This window comes from Microcaecilia unicolor, chromosome 5 (assembly GCF_901765095.1).
Source record: "Microcaecilia unicolor chromosome 5, aMicUni1.1, whole genome shotgun sequence".
Taxonomy (NCBI): Eukaryota; Metazoa; Chordata; class Amphibia; order Gymnophiona; family Siphonopidae; genus Microcaecilia; species Microcaecilia unicolor.
Window position 1 is genome coordinate 79,616,718 of NC_044035.1, and position 26,063 is coordinate 79,642,780.

The 26,063-nt window shown below is 43.5% G+C and overlaps 1 protein-coding gene across 6 annotated transcripts in view; it reads right to left on the reverse strand.

Annotated features, from left to right (window-relative positions):
- MYOF (myoferlin) overlaps positions 1-26,063 on the reverse strand; it is a 278,968-nt gene that overhangs the window by 181,579 nt on the left and 71,326 nt on the right. For all 6 annotated transcript variants that reach the window (XM_030203030.1, XM_030203027.1, XM_030203029.1 and 3 more), the window contains one exon: positions 20,123-20,216. In XM_030203030.1, the coding sequence (XP_030058890.1) occupies positions 20,123-20,216 (94 nt within the window). The remainder of the gene's footprint in view (positions 1-20,122; positions 20,217-26,063) is intronic.

Sequence of the window (26,063 nt, forward strand, 5' to 3'; positions counted from 1 at the left end):
TGAAAGACGCTGCGAACCACTATGTAGATAATGATGAAGAAAAAGCAAATTTGCTAAATAGATACTTTTGTTCTGTTTTCACAGAAGAAAATCCTGGAGAAGGACCGCGATGGAGTGGCAAAAGTACAAATGAAAATGGAATAGATATAGCACCGTTCACGGAAGAGTGTGTGTATAAACAACTTGAAAAGCTAAAGGTGGACAAAGCCGTGGGACCGGATGGGATCCACCCCAGGATATTAAAGTAGCTCAAGAGAGGTTCTGGCAGGTTCTCTTAAAGATTTGTTTAAGAGATCATTGGAAACGGGAGAGGTTCTGTGGGATTGGAGAATGGCGGATGTGGTCCCTCTTCACAAAAGTGGTGATAGGGAAGAAGCTGGAAACTACAGGCTGGTAAGCCTCACTTCAATTATTGGAAAAGTAATGGAAGCGATGCTGAAGGAAAGGATAGTGAATTTCCTGGAAGCCAATAAGTTGCAAGATCCGAGACAACATGGTTTTACCAAAGGGAAATCATGCCAAACGAATCTCATTGAATTCTTTGACTGGGTGACTGGAGAATTAAATCAGGGATGTGCTATAGACGTAATCTACCTAGATTTCAGCAAAGCTTTTGACACGGTTCCCCACAGGAGTCTCTTGAACAAACTGGATGGGCTAAAGATAGGACCCGAAGTGGTGAACTGGATTAGGAACTGGTTGACGGACAGACGCCAGAGGGTGGTGGCAAATGGAATGCGATCGGAGGAGGGAAAGGTGAGTAGTGGAGTGCCTCAGGGATCGGTGCTGGGACCGATTCTGTTCAATATATTTGTGAGTGACATTTCTGAAGGGTTTGAAGGTAAAGTTTGCCTTTTTCCGGATGATACTAAGATTTGTAACAGAGTGGACACCCGGAAGGGAGTGGAAAACATGAAAAAGGATCTGTGGAAGCTAGAAGAATGGTCTAAGGTTTGGCAATTAAAATTCAATGCGAAGAAATGCAAAGTGATGCACTTAGGAAGTAGAAATCCACGGGAGACGAATGTGTTAGGCGGTGAGAGTCTGATAGGTACCGATGGGAAGAGGGATCTTGGGGTGATAGTATCTGAGGATCTGAAGGTGACGAAACAGTGTGACAAGGCAGTGGCCATAAGTATAAGGTTGCTAGGCTGTATAGAGAGGGGAGTGACCAGCAGAAGAAAAAAGGTTTTAATGCCCCTGTATAAGTCGTTGATGAGGCCCCACCTAGAGTATTGTGTTCAGTTCTGGAGGCCATATCTTGCTAAGGATGTAAAAAGAATTGAAGCGGTGGAAAGAAAAGCTACGAGAATGGTATGGGATTTGCGTTACAAGACGTATGAGAAGAGACTTGCGGACCTGAACATGTATACCCTGGAGGAAAGAAGAAACAGGGGTGATATGATACAGACGTTCAAATCTCTGAAAGGTATTAATCCGCAAACGAACCTTTTCCGGAGATGGGAAGGTGGGAGAACTAGAGGGAAGGACATGAGATTGAAGGGGGGCAGACTCAAGAAAAATGTCAGGAAGTATTTTTTTCACGGAGAGAGTGGTGGATGCTTGGAATGCTCTCCCAAGGGAGGTGGTGGAGAGGAAAACAGTAACGGAATTCAAACATGCATGGGATAAACATAAAGGAATTCTGTTCCGAGGGAATGGATCCTCAGAAGTTTAGTCGAGATTGGTGGCAGAGCCAGTGGTGGGAGGTGGGGCTGGTGGTTGGGAGGCGGGGATAGTGCTGGGCAGACTTATACGGTCTGTGCCAGAGCCGGTGGTTGGGAGGCAGGGATAGTGCTGGGCAGACTTATATGGTCTGTGCCCTGAAAATGACAGATACAAATCAAGGTAAGGTATACACAAAAAGTAGCACATATGAGTTTATCTTGTTGGGCAGACTGGATGGACCGAGCAGGTCTTTTTCTGCCGTCATCTACTATGTTACAAGTACCTGGCAAAAACCCAATTAGTGGCAACATTCCATGTTACCAATCCCAGGGCAAGCAGTAGCTTCCCCATGTCCATCTCAATAGCAGACTCTGGACTTTTCCTCAAGGAACTTTTCCAAAACCAGACATGCTAACTGCTGTTACCACATCCTCCGGCAGCGAGTTCCAGAGTGAAAAAAATATTTCCTCCTATTTGTTTTAAAAATATCTCCATGTAATTTCATTGAGTGTCCCTTGGTCTTTGTACTTGTTGAAAGAGTGAAAAATCGATTCACTTCTATCCGTTTTACACTACTCAAGATTTTATAGACCTCAATCAAATCCCCTCTAAGCAGTCTCTTTTCCAAGCTGAAGAACCCTAACATCTTTAGCTTTTCCTCATATGGGAGGAGTTCCATCCCCTTTATCATTCTGGTCGCTCTTCTTTGAGCCTTTTCTAATTCCACTATTTTTTGAGATAAGGCAACCAGAATTGAATGCAATAGTTAAGGTGAGGTCGCACCATAGAGCGATATAGAGAGATTATAATATTCTTGGTCTTATTTTGTATCCCTTTCCTAATAATTCCTACCATCCTGTTTGTTTTTTGGCAGCCACCACACACTGAGCAGAAGATTTCAGCATATTGTCTACAATGACACTTAGATCTTTTTCTTGAGTGCTGACTCCTAAGGTGGACCCTAGCATCAGTCACTCTGTTTTTCTCCTCTGACCTTAAGATGTCTCTTGTTTTTCACAGATGCTGGGAGATGCTGGGACAGTCGATGTATACCTATAGGCATGTTGAGGGCAGCCATTTTCAACCAAACCATTTTACCCAGGTAAATCATGTAATGTCTGGAAATGGTTTGATATATTTTGATTTTTAAATTACATCTCCAGATTGCTCAATGATATCTACAAAGTGTAACAAAATCATAAGATAAAAGCAACATTCTACAGCATACAAAGCAATAAAATTCAGATCATATCCACTCTCCCTACAAAAATACATTCACATAACCTCCAAAACATGGGCTTCCCCTCCCTCACCTATTCTAAAATCTATCTGAACCAAAAACTTCCTTACAAACCATGTCTCATCCTCTTTCTAAAATAAAAACAATAAATAAAGTAATTTGTAAGTAAATCCCTTTAAGGAGATAATTACATATTTTAAGCACTGCCACAACAAAAGCCCAAAAATCAGTTCATTCTCAGGACAGGCTCAGCTCCAGTAAGGCCTGACAATGGGCTTTTTAGTGATGAATGCAGCTGGCACCCCAGGATCTACAAAATAAGTTTCAAAAAGGCACATGGGGTTCCAACCTTTCAAAACTTTAGAAACATGGTCATGATTTTAGCCATAATTCTTGCTCCAACAGATAAACAATGTAGTTTTAAAATGGGTAATACAAAACACAGTGGGGACAACCAAACAAATAAGGAGGAAACCCAATTCAGATATGTTCTTTATTGGTATAGAAATGCATCAAACCATCAGGTGTATTGAGTACATGGGGACTTGACATGGGCTGTGTTTCGGCAGTACTGTCTGCTTCAGGAGACCATCAATTCTGAGATGAATCATCAAATGAAGAGTTATGAAATTGTGTGATGCTCCAAAATGTTTTCCTGACATGTAAAGAAACACAGAAGTAAATCTGTAAGATATAAGCCAGCAGCTGAGAGTATCAAATCCACCAGTACAAGCCATTGGATTATTTTTCATAAAACAATCCAATGGCTTGCACTGGCGGATTTCATACTCTTTGCTGCTGGCTTATATATCTAACATATCAGAAAGATTTACTTGTGTGTGTCTATCATATCAGAAAAATATTTTCATTTTCTCAGTATCATCATTTTGGAGCACCACAGAAGTTCATAACTATTCATTTGATGTTTCATCTGAGAATTGATGGACTACTGAAGAAGGCAGTAGTGCCGAAACATGACTTGTGTCAAGTCCTTGTGTACTTTATGCACCTGATGGTTTGATAAGTTTCTTCTATACCCCTAAAGAATATCTTCTCTGAACTGCATTTCCACCTCCTCGTGTGTTTGGTCATCCCCACTGTGTTTTGCATTGCCTGTGTGGATTTCTGGGGTTTTCTGTTCTTCTCCTCTACTGTGGGTTTTTAAATGAGCGCTATATACTCCCTCATATTCAGCCTCACAGAGTATGTTTGCTGCTGTGTTTTGGACAGTTAAGTCTCTTTACTGACTTGTCCAATAGCTCTAAGAACAAAGCTTTACAATAATCAAGCATGGACAACCTTTGTCAAATCAAGGAAAGAGAGATATGAGCACAACTGGTTGATGATCTTTGAGTCCCAAAAAGTCGACTGCACCATGTTTCAACATGGGAAGTCAATCCAGCTTAGGTTCTACAACCAAAACTGTTTTGTCTACCTCAGAGAGTCTCAGATTTCAAGTTAAGCCTCAACTAATGATTGGTAAAACACTTAGCAATACATTTCAGGCAAGAATTAAATACCTAAACTTTGCCAGGACCAAATCTTAAATGTGGAACAAAGTCTGTACACTGTGCAAACAGGTTTCATTTTAGGCCTGCAGCTTGGATAAACTCACATAATGGCTATAGGTACAAATAGAACAGACCAAAGGACAGAATAGCACCCTGTGGTATTCCACAATCAATGGGCTCCCTATAAATCAAAGCTGGCCCAAGTGTATCCAGTGCTAAAGAGAAGAGGAGAACTCAACCATGTGGAGCTCAAGGCCCTATTTTTGGCCCCCACCCCAACCCGTTCCACGGTAGTCCAGTATCACTCCTTCTCTTCCCTAGGACCCTCGCTAAGGTGTCCTGCGTCTTACATCCCTTCCCTATCTGGTCCATGACCAACCACTGTCATAGCCTACCACCACACTCCATTGCTGCTTCAAAATTAAACAAAAAGAACCCCAAACAAGATAAGATGTCACGTATACACAAAAAACAAGATCCCACTTAGATATAAAATATATAGGACACTTCCTGCGACTTAAATATTTTTGAGATTGGAAAAGTCCTCAGTGTAGCACATTCAATACTGAGAGAAATGGCCAAAGCAGTGTTCAGAAGGAGGGTTGTAGTATGTAGTAAACAGCGTGAACCTATTTCAGCTGGTATAAGTCACTCAAAACCTCTCTCAATTACACACCATCATCAAACTATTCCTTGTGTGTCAACTCATATATAACATATGTGAAACAATTAAGTGACACTAAATCAAAATGTAAAAATATGAATTCAGTCACAAGTTGGTCCCTTAGGATTAGTCCCACTTGACCACTCAATATTTAAATATGTATGCAAAAGATACAGACAATGTTCCTTGGCTTCACAATCCAAGAATTCACACTCATCTTGAAAATAGTAAAGTGCCTCTGCAGCTCAGATTCTACAGAGCTCTGTTTTAGATGCTTATCCTTCTTCAGGAATCCCGCCTCCAGGCAAACATGTCTGGTCTATACTCCAAACAGTTCTGATTACAAAATGGCCATGCAAAATTAAAGTCAGTGCAGCAGAAGGGCTGGAGCACAGGCCCAAACTCGAGGCCTGCCATGTCTTTTCCCCTCTGATGCAAGCTTCCTGTCAGAGAGGGTGAATGCAACAGGATTTGGGCACTGGCCTGTGCTGGAAAGCCTTGCTCCATACTCAGTGTGGCTTTAAGGAAGGGAGGGGCCCTGCTATGTAGGTGCCATGTCACCTCCCCCCCCCCCCCCCCCCCCAACTTTGCCAGGCTAAATGGACAACTAATCCACCTAATGGCAGGGCCGGCCTGTGCATAATTACTTTCTCAAGACATATCTTGTGGAAAGATCTAAACCCTTGTAGTACAGCCCCACCCAACTCTACAGCTCTCCATTGATCAAACGGGCATCACCTGATATGTCATGTCAAATGCCGAAGAGAGATCTATCAATATTGCATTCCCTCTATTATCCAAGGGTCAGTAAGAGTCATCTAATAAATTCCTTACTGTTTCTATGGTTTAAAATCCCTGGAAACCAAACTTACATGTGTTTGGAGGAGTTGTTTATAGCCAGGAAATCCACAAGATATTATGAAACTACTTTCTCAATAATCTTTCCCAAATAGGGAAAAATGAGGGGTCTAAAATTATCCAATCAAGATTATGATTTCTTAAGCAAGGCGCAAAGAATATCTATTTTTTTCAGAGAATCTGGAAAACACCTTCAGTAATCCCCACAGCCTCTAAAATAAATCTATCATTGGAGTTCAAACAAAAAGATGGATACTAATCTAGATCACAATAACCTAAATTCATCTTCTCTACTATCAATCAGCAACCTTACTTCCTGGTGGAAAAGTATTCCAATGAACCAATCCTACTAGACCAGGGCCACATGACACTTGCCTAACTAATGCCCCCTAAACCTGTCAAGCCTCGTAAGACTTGTTAACTGTAAAGTCTCAATATCTTGAAGTATAACCTTGGCACATCAGCACACACCTGAAGTCTCTTTATTTTTCTGAAGTTTCCTTTATTGAATAAACACAGATAATTTACTCACAGATGTTCAGAAGTGTTGCCCCAGGGCACAGAGACTCCATAATTCTGAGAGCTGTATCAGTGGTTGGAGGTAGAAATCTGAAGAGAGGCAGCTTTGTTGCAGAGGTGAGAAAATAGTTGAACAGGTAGAAGTAGCTCAGAGCTGGGTGATTGGAGAGTGCAATATCTCATTAGGAAGATATATTCATGGTAAAAAAACAAGTTTGTTCCAGGGAGTTTAGCAGGACAAGTACTGTCTGAAGCAAGATAGAGAATGCCTCATGGAGAGGGAGAGGCTAAGAAGGGCTCACACAGGTCCAGGGAGGAGGGGGTAAATAGACCAATGGGGACAGAGCCTGCCATCGGGTAGCAAGGGGTAATTGGAGGGAAAGGTCGTACCTGGCTGACCTCTCAGGACAGAGATAGTAAGAATGACCAGGAAATGACAGCAGGTAGACAAAGGAGCCAAGCTTGGCTGAGAAAGAGCAGCACAAACCAATAGTAACAGTTCTTATACAGACAGGCATGTGTGGCTGTATTGCCTGTGAACTACATTACATACAATGCATTGCTCACGTATCTTTGCAGTGAGAACTGCAGCAATGAAAATCCTCATTAGTGAGAATAACAGCAAAAGCATTAAACACATTTTAGGATCACATTATAAACTAGTGCGAGGTTGTCAGAGGACAGAACAAAACCTACAACTCATTTGGAGAATATAGGACCAAGTGGAGTGAAAACAAAAAGCTCTTAATGTAGCAACTTTCCCATGAACATGATTATCAAAACTTGCTACACACAGAGGGATAGGGGTACAGATTACTGGTCCCCGATTTACAATCATCACATCACTAATAATATTAAATAATCTCATCAAAAGCCTTAGAAAAAATATCTTTCACAACCTTCACTATCCTCACAGTTTGTGGCATGACAATTATACTCAGATCGCTCCAAAAAAGATTGAGATTTATGCCATGCCCTTTCCTTCCTTCTATAGACATGCTTCAAATTTCTCCACTCTGAGTGCGCCAGGGATTTGACCACACCAACTTCCCTTGTACTAATTTAATTGACAAATCATTCACTACTTCCCATTTGTTTTCTTCTAATCTGATTTTTTTTATTCCACAATGCCACTAGATCATTACAACCTGCTTATGATATTTATCCACACAGGAACTAAGTTTCATACAAAGTTCGCCAGTGTTAGATTCTTACTTGACCTAATAAGCCTAGATTCTTGATGTTTTAAATTTACTCTATGGTCGGTACAAATTCCAATGCAAATCGTGTAACAGATGGGGGGGGGGGGGGGGCCTGGGTCCGCCTGTCTGAAGTGCACTGCACCCACTGAAACTGCTCCAGAGACCTGTATACTGCTGTCATGGAACTGGGTATGATATTTGAGGCTCGCATAGAGGCTGGAAAAATATTTTTAAAAAAAATTTTTTAGGGTGGGACGGGGTTAGTGACCACTGGGGGAGTAAGGGGAGATCATCCCCGATTCCCTCCGGTGGTCATCTGGTCATTTGGGGCACATTTTTGTGGCTTGGTCGTAAAAAAAAAAAAAGGACCAAGTAAAGTCGGCCAAATATTCGTCAGGGACACCCTTTTTTTTCCATTATCAGCCGAGGACACCCACGTGTTAAGCACACCCCAGTCCCGCCTTCGCTACGCTTCCGACACGCCCCCGGGAACTTTAGGCGTCCCCCCGATGGAAAGCAGTTGGGGACGCCCAAAATCGGCTTTCGATTATGCCGATTTGGGTGACCCTAGGAGAAGGATGCCCATCTTCCAATTTGTGTCGAAAGATGGGCATCCTTCTCTTTCAAAAACAAGCCTGATAGTGGAATTAGAAAAAGTCTAAAGGGTGACCAAAATGAGTAAGTGTGTAAAACTGCTACTTACCATTTATACAGCACTAGCCACATTGAGAAGACTTTAATGCATTGTCCATGATGGCATCTACATCTTTCTTGGGTGGTGATTAACATAGAACCTAGCATTGACCATCTATAATTTTGCTAAAATCATCCAAAAATCAAGCGGTAAACATAGCCATTTTTGAACCTGAAAATCTCTCTTTTTGGTTAGAAAATCGACCTTTTCTAGATGTTTTGTGCTCAGTGCGTATTACCATTTTGGAAAAAAAAAATAAGTCCTAGAGTACAACGCCCAAAAGCCATCCATTGAGATGTCTGGGGTGCCATCATTCTTAGTAGACAGGGCACACAGACATCCCAGTAGACCAGTGGGGCAGTTTAAGGGACACTGCAGTGGACTTCACATAAAAGGTCCCAGGTACACATCTCACCATAACCCACTTATATTGTATGGTGAGCCCTCTTGGAACAGAGAAAACCCTACTGTACCTCACTGTACAACACTACAATAGCCCTCAAGCTTGAAGGTAACCCATATATAGGTACAATAGGTATTTATTCCACCATAAGTATACCAGTTAAGAGTGGTACATGGCCTGGGTCCGCTTCTCTATAGTCCACTGCACCGGCCACTAGGCTACTCCTGGGATCTATCTGCTGCTCTAACAAGAATGGCCATCATATCTGAAACTGTCAGAGCCTAGTATGTCCTGTCACATCTTAGAGGAGTGAGAGGGGGTCTGTGACCACTGGGGGAGTAAGGGGGTTATGCCTTAATCCCTCCAGTGGGCATTTGGGGCACCTTTTGGTCACTTATTCTAGACTGAAACAAGTCTAGCCAGAAACATCTTAATTTTGGCCCTAGATATTTTCGTTTTGTTTCACTACTGTAGAAAAATCGCTCTCTTTTGGTGCCACCCATGTCCCAACCAAAACATGACCCCAAAAAGCCTCCTTCAAATTTGGACAAAATATGGAGAAAAACATCTAAACTCAAGAGTTTCAAAAATTTCAACAGATGTTTTTGAAAGAAACGTCCATCTACCACCTTATGACTTTTTTGGACATTTTTTTTGTTTTGAAAATGAGCCCCTTAGTCTCTCCCCTATGTTTTTTCTGAGTGCCCTTTTTACTCCTTGAGATCTAATAGTCCTACTCCTACTCTCTTGGCTGACCCTGGCCCCTATGGGCACAAGCAATGCGAAAATCCAGTTGGGAAAACGCCAGGTCCCCCTGCAGCAAAGACTTGAAAAACTCAACCACTACTGCTTTGCAGTCCTTATACGCCTCCATCTCAGAGACAGCTATAAAGCGGAGGATGCAGTGCCTTGATCTATTTTCAAGATATTCAACCTGATCTCTCACCTCCTGAAGGGCAGCAAGTCTCCCGCTTCAAATCAGCCTTAACTCCTACTACACCCACTGTGATTGCAGCCACAGATTCCTTGTTATGTCCAATGAGTGCTCCCAGCTCATCCACCTCCCAGTGGATGCCCACTAAAGCTTCCTACACGTCTTGTCTCACTGCGCCCATCTCATGCTTTAGCTTTTTAAGCTAGAGCACAACATCACGTTTCGGTATCACAGAGCTCTCCTCTCCCAAACAGACCCAAATCTTCGGCCTTTGACTCCATGCTGTCACCATTATGATCTTCCTCCCGGAGCCCGCTACTGCACTCACTTTCCCACATGCTCCAGTGGCACCAGTAAATCGAAATTTTTCTAAGCACTTAAGTGCAGACACTGCCCTCCAATGAAAGAAGCACTGCAACAGCTGTACATGGCTTGATTAAGCTGAGGAAAGTCGTATAATCAATACAGTCCCCACGAAGCTTCTCCTTCAAGCAGCCATCATTGGGTGTGACATCACTTTCTCCTTTAAGCAATTAAGTTTCTTGAAATGCATATTTTTATAAGTTTGATTGATATTCAGAACTTCAGCGAGTAAGCTGTGGGAGCTGAATATTAGGGATTTTCTGTTAATTGCAGTCACCTATTACTATAGTGTTGCCAAGGGAGTGATAGGAAGGGTAGATGGCATGATTGGGCAGACTGGATACGCCATATGGTTATCATCTACCTACATTTTTTCTAAATATGCTAGCTTCCTTAATTTCTGTTGATATTTCATTATCTGTACGTTCATTCTACCCAGGGGGATGGCAGCAGTGGCGTAGCTACGTGGGGCCTGGACCCCCTCAGATTTGGCCCTGGACCCCGTCACTGTTGTCAACCCTCCCCCATCGCTGTCGCCATCGCTGTCGAGTACCTGTGCTGGTGGGGGTCCCCAATCCCCGCCAGTCGAAGTTCTGTGTCTTCAGCCCGTCTCTGGGCCAGCGTGTTGCTGCAGCAGCTGATCTGATTCTGCAAGCGGGAAGTCGATTCTCTTTGCGTGGTATGAATCGTCCTGACGTCCTCCACGTAGGAACATGCAGGACGTCAGGACAATTCATACCACGCAAAGAGAATCGGCTTCCCGCTTGCAGAATCAGATCAGCTGCTGCAGCAGTCTGCAGCAACGTGCCGACCCAGAGATGGGCTGAAGAGTCTTCAGTGAAGACATAGAACTTTGGCTGACGGGGATTGGGGACCCCCGCCAGCACAGGTACTCGACAGCGATGGCGACGCCGGGGGAGGGGTCAAAGATGGTGGCACGGGGGGGGGGGGGGGATGTGCCCCCTCACCTTGGGCTCTGGCCCCCCCTCCCGCCGAAGTCTGGCTACACCCCTGGATGGCAGTACAGCCCATGTTCATTCTACCCAGGGGATGACAGTACAGCCCTACCAGGATTCTCTTTCCCTTCACACTTGGAATTTCAATCCATAAGGATTATAGGCTGCTATTTGTTTCCAGCTGAATTTTTATTCTGCTCAGCTCAATTCCCTCTGATATATAGCACTGCCACCACCCCATCCACTCTGATCCACCGTATCATTGCGATATAATTTGTACTCTGGAAATTAATTAATTCAAGTATTTATATACCGCTTAGACCTAAGCAGTTTACAGTTTCATTTTACAGGTACTAGGACTGTCCCTAGGGGACTCACAATCTAAGTAGTACATTGTACTACTGTTGTACCTAGAGCAACAGAGGGTTAAGCGACTTGCCCAGGGTCACATAGAGCTGCAGAGGAAATTGAACCTGGTTTCCCAGGATCTCAACCCACAGTGTTCCTCTGTTATCCTTCTTCCACCAGGCCCATGATATGCCTTTTATATCTAGCTTTTCAAGCAGTGCCATATACTAACTTTGCCATCTTATTTTTTAGGCTTCTAGCAATTCTGTACAGACATTTCAAAGTGTGCTTTCGTTTGTATCTACAAGCTGCTTAGCAGTTGACAGGGTTAATATGCAAATCTTTGTAAACGCTTCCAAAACAGAGGGTAGTGGAAATTCTAGAAACCAATGTATTACAGGATCCAAAGTAGCCTGGTTTTACTAGAAATAGGCCAGGTCAGACAAATCTGATCAATTTCTTTGACTGGATAACCAGAATGTTAAATTGGGGAGAGCACTAAATGTGGTACATTTAGATTTCAGCAAAGCCTTTGACGTGGTTCTGCATAGGAGACATAAATAAACTGAGTAGGAGTCTTACCACTGGTGTACTGCAGGGATCGGACCTCTGTCCTGTGCTTTGCAACATTTTTGTAAGCGATATTGTGGAAAAACTAGATCAGGAGAGGTTTGCCTCTTTGCGTATGACACCAAACCCTACAACAGGGTAGACACCCTGTAAGGTGTGGATAACATGAGGGGAGATCTAGCAAAGCACGAGGAATGGTCTAGAGTAGCGTTCTAAGAGTACCTCCTTACCCAGGGGGGTCCTGGAGAGCCACAAACCAGTCATGTTTTCAGGACATCCTTAAAGATTATGCATGAAATATATTTGCATAACATGGAGGCTGATAAGTGTAGAGCACAATTTGAGCTTTTGTGTTCCGCGCCATAAAGCTAAAACTTCATTTGTATTGGCAGCTTCCCCAGAATAGACCACCTCCTTACTATCTTCAATTGGCACTGGCATTCTGGCCTACTACATCTATGTACCCTACAAAAGAAGCAAGGCACATAATACTTAGTCAAATCTCACTATGTTATTATATAGATAAATAAATAAATATAAATATTTATTTTATTGTGACGGACTCACTAAAAGGAGGTTCCTGTCCCTCTGAGCTTATAAAGAGCCGAGTATTAATCTTAACAAGTTCTGGAGTTTGCCTTCCCTGGTTGGAGTAAAACCAGAAACAGAGGCACTGTTCGAGTTACCACCTGGCTCTTGTGGTAATTTCATTTCTGGCACACATCCGCTATGCGTGTCTGAAAAACAATTTTTATTTTCTGAGGAGCGTAAGTCATTACCGGCCGGTTACCGCATGAGACCTTACTGCTAAGTCAATGGCTGGAAATAAGGTCTCAGACCCAAAATGGATGCACGCCAATTTTTATTTTGTCATGCATCCATTTTCGGCAAAAATGTAAAAAAAACGCTTTTTTTTTACAGGGGCACTGAAAATTGGATCTGCACGTGCCCAAAATTCGTGCCTACACCACCGCAGGTCATTTTTCAGCGCACCTTAGTAAAAGGACTCCTTAATGTTATAGCAGATGTTAAACTCCAAAGGCAATAAGCACTTCTTTACTGTGAAGAAAACTAGGGGGGCCTTTTCTACTAAGCTGTGTTAGGTGTTAATATGCGCCTAACCCAGCTTACAATGGCATCCTGTGGTAACTGCCAATTTAGCATGCGCTAATCCATGCACTGAAAACTTGGGGGAGGGGCATGTCAGGGGGTATTCCTGCGCTAATCAGTGTGGATACGTGGTTAGCGCAGGATTACCACACAAGCCCTTACTGCCTACAAAATGTGTGGCGGTAATTACATTGTTTGTTTGTTTTTTTAAATAGGCACATGCTAAAATGGCAACATTAGCGCATGGCAATGCATAAAATGGAAAATAAGTTTTATAGGTGCAGCAAAAATGGTCTTCGCACACAGGAAAAACCCGTACGAGGGTGCGCTAAGGCCACTTTTTGCTGCAGCTTAGTAAACGGGCCCCTGTGTGCTATTCATTCTATTATCAGTGTTCTAATACACGCACCTATTTTCACTAAATCAACAGTACATCAACAAATAGCCCCTTTAAGAAGGCTCAGCACACGAGGTAAAACCGAATCAATGCACAGTCATTAGATACGTTCTGATACCTTAAAACAAGATATACAACATTATGCATTAGCAAGAGGAAGTGCCAGCAAGGGAGACTTACACAGAAGACCACTTCTGAAACAGTCTGGCACATTGAGAAGTACGTTAGGAGGAGGAGCAGGCCAAGAACCAGGAAACCAAGGTTCAAATTCCACTGCTTCTGCTGATGTTCCTTGTGGTCTTGGTAAAATCACGTCCCCCACCTCCTACACCTTAGGTATAAGTTTTTATGCTAAGCCCTTTTGGGAAGGGAAATGCCTCCTGTACTTTAATGTAACTCACCTTGATCTTGGGCTTGGAAAGGCAATTAAATGCAATTGCTATATTTCAAGGACACAAAAATAACCTGCATCATCCCACTTGGCCCAGCGACAGGCAGGCTGTTTCTACAGCAGCTTTTTCTTTGGCTCTGAATTGCAAATACAAAGCCAAATTCAAATTCAAGACAAATAGGAGTGTGCTGCTTGACGTATGCTTTTCAAAACACATGCAGGTTTTGTTCAAACACAGATTCTGCCTGTGACCACTGCATACAATATCTGTGCAGAACACATAGTTCTGGCCAATGGTTTCCTCCTCCCGTTTTGGTCTTACAGCTCAAATGTTTATGTCTATTGAGAATGTCTACTACATCGCTCTTTCTGATAAACGAATTAGAGTGGTTTAAAAGACTAACATCAGGAGTGAAAGGAACATCAATTTTTAGACAGGACAGGTATACACAGTAAGGGACAGAAAATAATAGTAATAGTATAGTTTTGAGCCATGGTTAGAATATTGCATGAGTTTTCACAGTGCATTTATTCTAGTGAAAAAGGTGCCGGTACTCAAATGCCAGGCCACCCTTCAGGGATGAGGTGATCACTGAGGGACCCACCCCACAATAGCCAGGCCCCCTGCAACCAGTCACAGAATTTATGACAAGGCAGAATTTGCATGTAGAGCCTGAGCTTTCATTAAAACTTGGGGTCCATGGGTCAATTTTAGCAGACAATGGAAAAGGTGCCGGTACTCAGTACCCCCAAGTACCCCCTCAAAAAAAGCCCTGAGTTTTCATCCATAGCTAGCAGAGGACATCTTTCACCATTTCTACATCCCCTCCCAAATTAATTGTAGCCCTGTCACTACAGTGGCAAGCTGGCTGAGAGCTATGCACCAAGGCTCCTTGACACCATTTTGTCAACCTGTGTCTTGTTTGTGCTCGTTCACGGTTTTTATAGCTTTCAGTATTGAAGTGTGGTACCTTTCCTACTCCTGCTGCAAATGTAGTCACTAACCTGAATCCGCCTACAGTACCGCCCACAAAGTGACAACATTCTTCGGGGATATTTGCTTGGCAAACAGTTTTCTGCAGCATGTGCCTTGGTTTAGGAACAAAGAGCATGTTGTACTCCTTTCTGTGATCCCTCCCCACCGGCACCCCCTTTTTTTGGTTTACTCTCCCTTATGTTTTTGTTTCTTTTAACTTTGGCACCAACCCTGGAAGTCTTTTTCCCTATCACAGTCCACTGGGAGCACAGGCCAGAATGCAAGCCTCCTTTTTCATGCCCTCAGGTAAGATACCTGTGCGACCTTCCTACTGATTGTCCTTTGCCTGATACTACTCTGTTGAGATCTCCTGACCCTCTCCAAATTTTTCTATTGAACATCCAAAAACTATGCAGTAAAACACAATTAGTGTATGACTTCCCAGTTCAAAATCAACAGGACATCTTATGCTAGGATGAAACCTGGCTCTCCGACACTGACCTGGCCTACCTCCATCATTTCTGTCCTGAAGGCTACTGCTTTTTGGTCCATCACTGCTCACATAGGAAGGGTGGTGAATTAGCTGTTATCTTCTCTGCAATGTTAGCAATTACCTTTATCCACTCATCTTTGTCTCCTCTTGAATATGGTGGTTTTCAGAGTGCTCTCTCATTATTCTGCTTAGTTTTGATCTTCCAGCCACCCCCAATTACACACTCCACCCTCTAAACTTTTTATAACCTTATTTCCTCTTATGCCCTTTGCCCTCATCCCTTGGGTTTTTTAAGGGACTAATTTTTCTAATACATATGATATACTGTTTGTTTGTTTTTATTTTCTTCATGATTCTGACCTTGCTCAGCTGATCCATCCAACCCATGGGTCTGGTCACATCCTTGACCTTGTTACTATGCGTTCTGCCCTCACATGCTGCCGTTCAACTCACTTCCCTGGTCTGACTACTTCAGAATCTCATTCACTCTGTTTTGCTCTTCCCCCTGTCATGTCCTCTAGACCCAAGTCCTAACTTATAAGGATTTATGTAATCTGACAGCAGAAAAGATTTTTATTTTTTAATCATTGTGAAACATTCTCCCCCCCCCCCCCCCCCCCCCCCCCCCCCGATTTATGCACCCATCCTTTGATACTCAGATTCCGATTTGGAACTGTATTCTTCAAACAGCCCTGGATAAGTAGCCTGCCTGCTCCTCTTCCTCATCAAAAGAACGATCAAGCCAGCCTTGGTTCCACTCAGGTTTGTCTTCTGAGCCGCCATCTTTGCTCTTTGAGCAGGGACTGTCCTATGTTAAATTGTACAGCGCTGCGTAACCCTAGTAGCGCTTTAGAAATGTTAAATAGTAGTAGTAGTAGTAGTACTTGGTGGAAATTCTCATCAGCAGTTAGCCTTCAGCATTTTAAGAAATATTTTTCTCTTTATAGAACTATTTATCCAAGATCCTTCAGCAGTGGTTACAGAGCCCTGTTGAGGGCTGGTAGTTCTGGACCCCAGCAGGCAAGTATTCCTAAAGCTCTCCTGAAGATAAGAAGAACAGCAATCCTATTGGTGCCTAGGGCTGAAAAGAGCAGAGGTGACCCTCCAGTGGGAAATCCTATTACTGGTGGTTGCAGAGCCCTGTTAAAGGCTGGTAAGTCTGAACCCCAGCAGGGAGAAACCCATGAGGCTCCTTTTGAATAAAGAACTAGCAAGGGACAAGGCCTCCAGGATGTGATCAGCACTAGGGGCCCAACAAGGGAGAATGCTTTCAGGGTGTGACCAGCACTAGGAGATCACCAGAGGAGGATAGCTCTTGGGAGGACAACTGGTCCTGGGAGCCTGGGCAAGCTTCCAGGAGGCTGTAGCATAGCCTGCCTGGACGTCCAGCAGCCACCAGCCCAAAAGGACTCCAGAGGAGGGGTGAGATCTGGGGGACTGGGTGAGGGTGGCCCAGCATAGAAAGGAGAGGACGGACCTAGGCAATACAGACATGCCCACACACCAGACTTGAACTAAGAAACTGGTAAGGGTTCACAGCTACTACCTTAAGTTATCAAGACTGAAGGGATTTGAAATGATGTGAGACTATAAGTTAGTGTTTCTAAAGCTCTGGGTCAAAGACAAATGCAGTTGGTTTGAGGGTACAGAGTAGAAATATTCGCTATACTGGTTTAAGCGGTTAAGTAACAAGACTGTTGGTGTTTGTTTATGGAAACTGAGTTAATATGACAGGAAATCCTTATTTCTTAGGTGCTTAGGATGGTGTATATAGAGGCCTATATGAATAGTTTAATAGAACCTGTTTAATTTATTAGCCAGCCTTGTTCACAGCAGTCTTTTTTGGATTTTTCCTGCTAACATATTTCTTCTCCAGGTGGAGACACCGAGCACAAACTGAGTATGGGACCAATGGAGACTGCCCTCAGGAGGCTCCAGATACAAGAACACCCTCTGGGGGACACTACACAATTATTGTAATTGAGCTAGAATAATTAAAAAAAAAAAAAAAAAGCAACAAAAGGGTTAAAAAAAACCCAAAAAACACCTGTTAAACTTATGACATCTCAGAATGAATTAAAAGCCTGAAAAAATTAGAGAGCTGAAAAAATATATACATCTAAAAAACTTTTCACAGAAAAAAAAAAAGCTATAATAATGGCTTCAAGTCCCATCCAGTCCTCCCATTTCCCTCTACAGCAGATTTCACTTATTCCTCAGTTCCCCACTAATCCTCTCTGTTTAGCCCAGGCTTTATTAAATCCTGATACCATTTTTATCTTAACTATCTCCCCAGGGAAATATTCTATACATTTCCCCATGTATTAATCAATTAATGCTTCAAATAAAATGCTACTGTCAGCTGTATCGTTAGAACACTTTAACAAAATACAGCATTTGCTTTCTCCTACCAAACACTGGAAACTCCATTTTCAAAAGAGAAAATAGTGGTTGCAGTGGCTTAGAAAAAGTGCCCAAGTGGTGACAGCTAAAGATTTGATTCCCAGCTTACGATACCAGAGCTGAGGATGCTATAGAGTTGGTTTTTACAATCCCCGCAGGAGTAAGGCTCAGGAGTTACTAAGCAAAGTGCCTGGCTTTAGGGTTCATGATTGCAAAGTTCCATTTGTAATGGCTCAGCTAAGTTAAACAAAGTGTGATCACCTGCAGGGGCGGACTTAACAGTGGTCAGGGCTCCCAGGCAGTAAGGGTAATTGGAGGCTCCCACAGCTATGGCTCACCACCCCACTGATGCACCGCCGCCACCCTCCATGGACCTACCTTGAAGGGCTTGGTGGTCTAAAGGCTTCTTCGTAGGTAGACAAGCACCCTACTCTTTCCTGCCTACTATTACTACTGTGCCTAACGGCGGAGGAACAACCACTGTGTTTTTCAAAATGGCTGCTGAGAGACTTACCGTGGTAGTCTCACAGATCTCGGAAATCTCGGCAGCAATTTTTAACACACGCCGGCGCTAGCGCCACCATGCAGAGTAGCAGTGGCGGACAGGAAAGAGTGGGATTCTTTCCTGCCCTGCAGAGGCCACTAGACCACCAGGCCCTTCAAAGTAGGTCTGGGGGAGGGCTGCAATGTGCTGCGGCGGTGCTGGTGGCGGGCAACCGGACAGCGCCCCCTGGGCCCCTACAGCCTCTGGGCCCTCAAGCACTAGTACTAAAAAGATTGCAACTATAGAAGTTATAAAACAGTACATAATACAACAGATATGATTTTGCCCATTCAGTTTTATGCCCTTAAAGAACACCATACCATCAGCCTGAATTAGTTCGGAGATTTAAAAAATATATATATGCTAAACTAATATAACCCCAGGGCCCACCCTATCCCCCCTGCAGTTGGCTTCTACCTTGTAGGAAGCAGCCCCAGTACACTTTCAGGTTTCTGGAGTATTTGTGGGGCTGAGCACTTCCGTACCTGGAATCAAGGTTCTAGGACCTGTGCCTGGTTTCAAGACAAAGGTTGTTCCATGAGCTCCACGAGGTATTCTCCATCTTGCTTCAGACAGTACTTGTCCTGCTAAACTCCCTGGAACGAACTTGTTTTTTTACCATGAATATATCTTCCTAATGAGATATTGCACTCTCCAATCACCCAGCTCTGAGCTACTTCTACCTGTTCAACTATTTTCTCACCTCTGCAACAAAGCTGCCTCTCTTCAGATTTCTACCTCCAACCACTGATACAGCTCTCAGAATTACGGAGTCTCTGTGCCCTGGGGCAACACTTCTGAACATCTGACTGTGAATAAATTATCTGTGTTTATTCAATAAAGGAAACGTCAGAAAAATAAAGAGACTTCAGGTGTGTGCTGGTGTGCCAAGGTTATACTTCAAGATATTGAGACTTTACAGTTAACAAGTCTTAAGAGGCTTGACACAAAGAGTTGGTAGCCCAAAGTGGTTGGAAAAAAAAAACAGTCTAGCCAGTGGCCATATTGAAATTTTGAGACATTTCCATTCTCTTATGCAGTTCTTTGAGTGTTCTAATTGTGAATACATCTTTACTTGGGATCTAGGTGTGCAGTACTGAAAAACAAGGTTTTTAGAGCTCTGCGGACAGTGTATCTCTTCCTAGGCTCAGGCTGACTGGTCCCAAACTCAGTTCCTTCCTACTCATTGGCACTGACAGCCAGATGCACTAACTCCATAGAAACAGCCCTTCCCTTACCAACCCCCCGCCAGCCAAGGTACTTTGCTGCAGCAGTGCGGAGGGAGCGGCGAGGCGGCGGGGGGAGTGGCGAGGTGGCGGGGGAGGCAGACTAAAATGTGCCCCCCCACCTCGGGCTCTGGCCCCCTCCCTCCGCGAGGTCTGGCCATGCCCCTGACCTATACCCTCTGCCATGGTTTCCTCTCAACTCCCAACTAACTCTGTTCATTTACATCAGCCATATCCCAGAGTTTGAACTGCCTGGTGGAAGTTAACTCTGTCACCGCCAGGAGGGGAAGAGTGAGTTCTTCAACTTCCTGTGAGTTTCACTGGCATGGTTTAAATGAATCCGCTCCAGGTTTTGCCTTTAGCTGGTTGCTGGCTGTGCTCGAGTCCCAAAGCAAGGAGCACTGCCTCCATTTCTGGCTTTACTCCAACCAGTGAAGGAAATCTCCACAACCTGGTAAGATTAATACTCAGTTCTTAATAAGCTCAAGGGGACAGGAACCTCCTTTTAGTAAGTCCCTCTCACACAAAAAAAAATTCTGCAAATGGATGAGATCCGAGCAGCAAAAGCCATAGCATATACAGTGCTGGGTAGCCTAATAATTAATTTCTAGCAAGAGAAATGTAAACATTTTTAACTCTGAAGATCACTTACCTCCAGTACCCTGAAAATTCGTTCCTCCTGGGTCATTAGGATTCCCAGCACTACCAGCAGGTGGTTCGTATGAAACCACCAGATCTACTGTCGCCTGAGTTAAAAGAAAAACAGCTGCTGTGAGTATGAAGCTTTCCAGAAACCATATATTTAACCACCTCTGTAATTTTAGAATGATGCAGGCCTACACTTGATTTCCTGCTAGTTTCACCAGCATAACACCAGCTCTCACAGCATTATCAGGTACATTTCAAAAAAGTAAAGACAAAATATACAAAAGTTCATTCAAAATGCTTGAGAAGGGAAAGATAGCCTTATAAAAGATTTCACTCTACCCAACTACCTGATTGGCATTAAGTAATTACAGTTTTTCGGGACTGAGAAAGAATTCCCCAATCCATTTCCAAAACAAAAGGAGAAATCTCTTTAGAGAAAAGGAAGTCCCTTCCTCTTTGCCTTACAATTCGAGTCAAGGTATAAGAAAATATTATAACACAGGCACCTTGTAACTTCTGCTATGCAGACTTTTTCCACACTGAATTATTGATCATTATCCTAAAAGTATGTAAGCTTGACATATCATGTACAGCATGATTTCAAGAAGATGGCAGAAGTTGAAATTTCAATTGTTTGGATCTCTCCGACCAAGGAAAGGGCCAAAGAAGTACTGGAAAAGCAGCTTAAAACAATGCACTTCAACAACTTGACTTTCACATAATAGTCAAAAGCCAGCCTGGCAGTTCTTTGCGTTTCTTTATTTGCACCAGTTGCATGTCCCTGGATTTCCAACAACAGAACTCAATAGCTGAGCAATGGATGGGTCTTCCAGGTCAAACTGCTCGGCAAGCTCTGGTTTTTTCATTGCTTGGGATAGGAAAAAGTCTCTTTCCTCTCTTCACAGCCTTTCCGTTTCCCTTCCCAGAGGAAGCTTCAGAATACAAAGGTGGCTTGGAATGTTCAGTTCCATGTTTCTGTGGCCTTATAGCACGCAACTCCAACAATCAAATGTAAATCTTCAATATCGCATTAAACTTAATTTGTATATTTCTACCTTGCTACTTAAAAAAAACATTTGTGCCTAATGGGAATCAAATTTAACTTGAATACCATTTTATCAGGCGTATACATAAGGCATCACAAAATTCCACCTTACTACTAGTATACAGATTCAGAGCTTAACACAGTCTGTCACCTGAAGGAGAGGGATAACCAGAAAAAAGGAGGTAAAAATGCCTCTGTATAAGTATCTGGTGAGAGCTCATTTAGAGTACTGTGTACAGTTCTGGAGACTGCACCTACCTTCAAAAAGATACAAACAGGATGAAGTTGGTCCAAAGTGCAACTACTAAAATGGTCAGCAATCTTTGTCATAAAAGATATGGAGACAGATTTTAACATCTCAATATGTATATTTTAGAAGAAAGGTGAGCGAGGGATGATATGATAGAGAGGTTTAAATATCTCTGTGGCACAGATGTGTCTTGTCTGGAAAGAAGGTGAGCCCTTAGGTCCCGCAAGGCCCCGAAGGACCTCAGAGGACAGCCGTGCAACCCCAAGTCTTCACCCGCAGCGACCCCCGCGGCGACCCAGCTGGTTGAGCCCCCAGCTGCAGGCGGCCAACGAGACTTCCAGAACCGCGGGGTTGACGAACTGACCCAGTACCGGAACCGGGAGCGGGGAGGGCAGGTGGAATTCAGAGTAGTCCAACAACAGGCCACAGGTCAGGACAGGCGGCTGACAGAGTCGTCCAAAAACAGGCAACAGGTCAGGGCAGGCAGCTCACAGCGTCGTCCGAAAACATGCAACAGGTCAGGGCAGGCAGCTAACAGAGTTGTCCAGAAACAGTCCAAAGGTCAAACCAGGAGAGCAAGGGAACGCACAGAAAACAAGAACACACAAAGACTGGCCTTGGGAAACAGAACCTGAAGCAACGTCCTGTTTTAGCCCCGCTCTTTAAATACTGTCAGCATTCAACCGCCCAGCCCCAGCCGACATGGCCGGCCAATCGGAACCCGGCTACTGAAGAAATCCCTCTGGTTGGTTCCGTCCGGCCTCCCAGGCGGGGCTACAGCACCGGCATCCCAATCTGGTTCCTCTGAGGCGGAGCTTCGGGTTCCCGCGCCCGAATGTGGCGAAGATGCCGGCCATCGCGTCGCAGCGCCATCCTCCATGCTGGCACAAGCACGGACCCCATAGCCGGCGACCGAGAGCCCGGAAGCCGCGATCGCCGGCCCACGGGCTCGGCCCCAGACAGGGTGGCCATCGCCGCGGCCTCAAGAAGGCCGGCCATCGCCGCAATGGACACCGGCTCGGCCCCGACTGCACCCGGAACCGGCGCCCATCCGGGACACCGTCGGGTAAGCCCTCTCTGGCTGCGGGTCCTTCCTCCCGGCCCTTGCTTCCCGCAGAGGAGTAGCTGGAGGGAGCGAGGGATGTGACAAGATGCACACGTGAGACTCTTTCAATTGAAAAGAAGATCTGGAATGAGGGGGCATGAGATGAAGGTGAAAGGGGGCAGGTTCAAGAGTAATCTGAAAAAATACTTCATGGAAAGGGTGGTGAATGCATGGAGCGTCCTCCTGGTGATGGTGGTAGTAGAGAAGACGACTAGCTTAATTCAAACAGCTTGGAACGAGTACACACTTTCTCTAATGGAGAAGAAGGGATGGTGAATGGTATGGATGGGCAGACTGAATGGCTATATGTCCTTTAACTGCCTTTTTTTTTTTTCCTGTTTCTATGTCTATAGTTGGTACAGGTATATATATTTCCCTGCTCTAGAAAGGACAGATTTAGGATATAAGCTGTTAGGATACAACCCTAGTATGGGAAGGGGTTTTACTCCATTTTCCCCATGCTCGGGAGTAGCTGGTGCTCAGGGGAGCTGCTAGATTTTGTGGAGCAATATCCTTGGGACAGGAGACCTAGGGTGTGAAGAAGTTGAGAGTCCATTCTATCAACAAATTTCAAGGTGGCTGGGGAGGGGGGCTCTACAAGTAGGAGGAGGGACAGGCAATCTGACTGGAACATCCAGGCAGCGATATCAGATACCTCCTTCAACTTTCTCCTCTGAGGAGCACCTGAGATGGTAGTTCTTTTTTTTTTTTTTTTTTTAACTCCTATGACATCGACCAAACAAATATCCAGATCTCATCTCTGATAACCTGTAGGCTGATGGGTCTCTCAGAGTAAGACGCACCTGAATGAAATCTCCCTCTTTTCCTTGGACAAAAACAGTTGAAAATTTTCTTCTCAGATCTATTAGGAAAACTCTCTTCTCTAGTCACTGTAGTGACTCATAACCTAGCTTCAACCAAGTTTCACCTTAAAGTTCTACTCTGCAAAAACATCTTATGGGATTCTGGCCACACTACAGCACAATTTGACATGTCAAGCGCCTTTGACATGGTCGATCACAAGATCCTGATGACTTATGGACAAAATCAGTATCGGTGGAGAAGTACTAAACAGGTTTAAGGAATTCTTGGTATCCAGATCCTACCAAGTAAAGATGGGCAACACACTCCTCCCCCCCCCCCCCCCCCCACCATTGAAGGCTGAGTGTGGAGTCCCACAAGGATCAATCAATCTCATCCATACTGTTCAACATAATTATGATCCCAGTAGCCAACACACTAGCAAGAAACAGCTTCAATCCATTCATCTATGCAGATGATATATCAATCTACATCCCATTTGACAAAGACACAATGGAAATCACAACCAAAATAAACCAAGGAGTAAATATTCTAGAATCCTGGGCAACTGCATTCAAATTAAAATTAAACAGAGAAAAAACACAATTCTTAATCCTCACATCTACCTACTGCAAGGACAATTTCTCCAGCATCTCTCTAAATGGGTTTACCCACCCAATATCACACAGCTTGAAAGTCCTAGGGATTACACTAGATCAAAATCTATCATTCAAGCAACAGACTATGAAAGTAGTAAAGAAAATGTTCTGAACATTGTGGAAACTAAGACGCGTTAGAGGATACTTTCCAAGAAATGTCTTCAGAATGCTAGTACAAAATCTAACCTTAGCACACCTAGACTACTGTAATGGAATCTACGACGGATGCAAAGATCAAGTCATGAAAAAATTAAAAATGGCACAAAACACCGCCGCACAGCTGATTCACGAAAAATCTTTTTTCAACAGAGCCACCCCACTACTCCAAGCCTTACACTAGCTCCCAGTCAAGGCAAGAATAACATTCAAGCTCTGCACAGTAGCCTATAGGATTATACTTGGTTTTGCTCCCAGCTACATGATAGACCTAACTAACTCTACCATTACACAACATCAGCACAGAATCAAGAAACTAACACTTCACTTTCCCTATTGCAAAGTACTAAGCTACATATCAATTTACTCATTGAACTTTACATATGTACGCACACAAAACTGGAACGCACTCCCAAAAGCATTAAGAACTGTAAGCAATTACTTATTATTCCATAAACAGCTTAAAAGCTTTCTTCAAAAAATGCTTGTATGAACAACCTTGTTAACTTGATCCTCACCACTAATTTAAACTACCTTTCCCACCACAGGCAAACCAGTGGTCTCCAACTCCAACTATATACCTTCCACAAAACCCTAGACATACACAACCACCGTTTCTCACAAACATGCAAATAGAGCATCTCTGAGAGAGAAATAAATCATCTCTTCAAATGTAACAATCCGACTAGAATTGTAAGCCACATTGAAACAATGTAAATTGGAAAATGTGGGATATAAATGCCGAAATAAATAAATTTCTTAGAATGTTCAAGAGAACCATACAATTCACAAGAACTTTAAAATTTTGATTGTTGGCCCAACAGTTTTCTCCTGCCCTCTGGACTTTCAGTTGAAACGAAAATGGCCTCTGTTGAGTTACAGGACCATGATGAGCCTGCACTTACAAATATGGATAACATCTGTAGTTTGTTGCATGTTCCACTCCCAGTCCAGTTCAGCTATTCCAGTGAAACTGTGGCTCACCCTGGAACCTAACACTGACAGAAAATCTGTCCACTAAGTGTCGCTGCTGAGCAACTGCTAAGACCCATTCTCACCCTCGCCCCCCTCCCCCCAATCCCAGGAATTGTGAATGCTGCCATCACAGTATTTCTACTTGGCCCAGGCACCAGAAGCTTCACTTGGGAACTGATGATTCTATTTTCATCAATTGTTTCTTTTTTTTTTTTGGTCGTAGTATTTTTATTAAATTTAAAAATAGAATAACAAGAAGACAATTCAGTGTAACAGTACAACAGCATACAAATTGCAAAAATCATGAAAAGGACAGAAGAGAGAAAGAGTGGAGAGGAAGAAAAGAAAAAAGAAAAACACTTCTCATCAAGCATCTCTAAAGTAGGACAATAACAAAGACCACTTCTCCTTATAAGTGATATAGCGACATGACTTTTTAGCCAGAAAGGTATCATATTTATAAGTCTGAAATACCAAATTCCACCATTCTTGATATGTGACTTGACCCAGGGTCTTCCAGTGCCCAAAAACTACTTTTAAGGCTAAAGTGAGCACAGTATTAACAAGTAAGCATTCATTATGGCTTAACGAAGAGCGAAAACCTTGGTCTCTGAGCAACACATATTTATACAGCATAGGACCATTGAAATGAAATATATTAATTGTTTCTAAACATAAAATTTGTGGCCTTGAAAAGTCTGCCTTAGTACAGCACATTAAGAAAAAAAATCCTACTTCAAGGAATCACAGCATTTACATTTTTTTCCTGTTATAAGGATAGTCATTTTATGGGGTAATACACAGACAGTAGCTTCTCCTAGAGATAGCCACACATTTTCCATTTTTACTTAACATAGTAACATAGTAGATGATGGCAGAAAAAGACCTGCACGGTCCATCCAGTCTGCCCAACAAGATAACTCATATGTGCTACTTTTTGTGTATACCCTACTT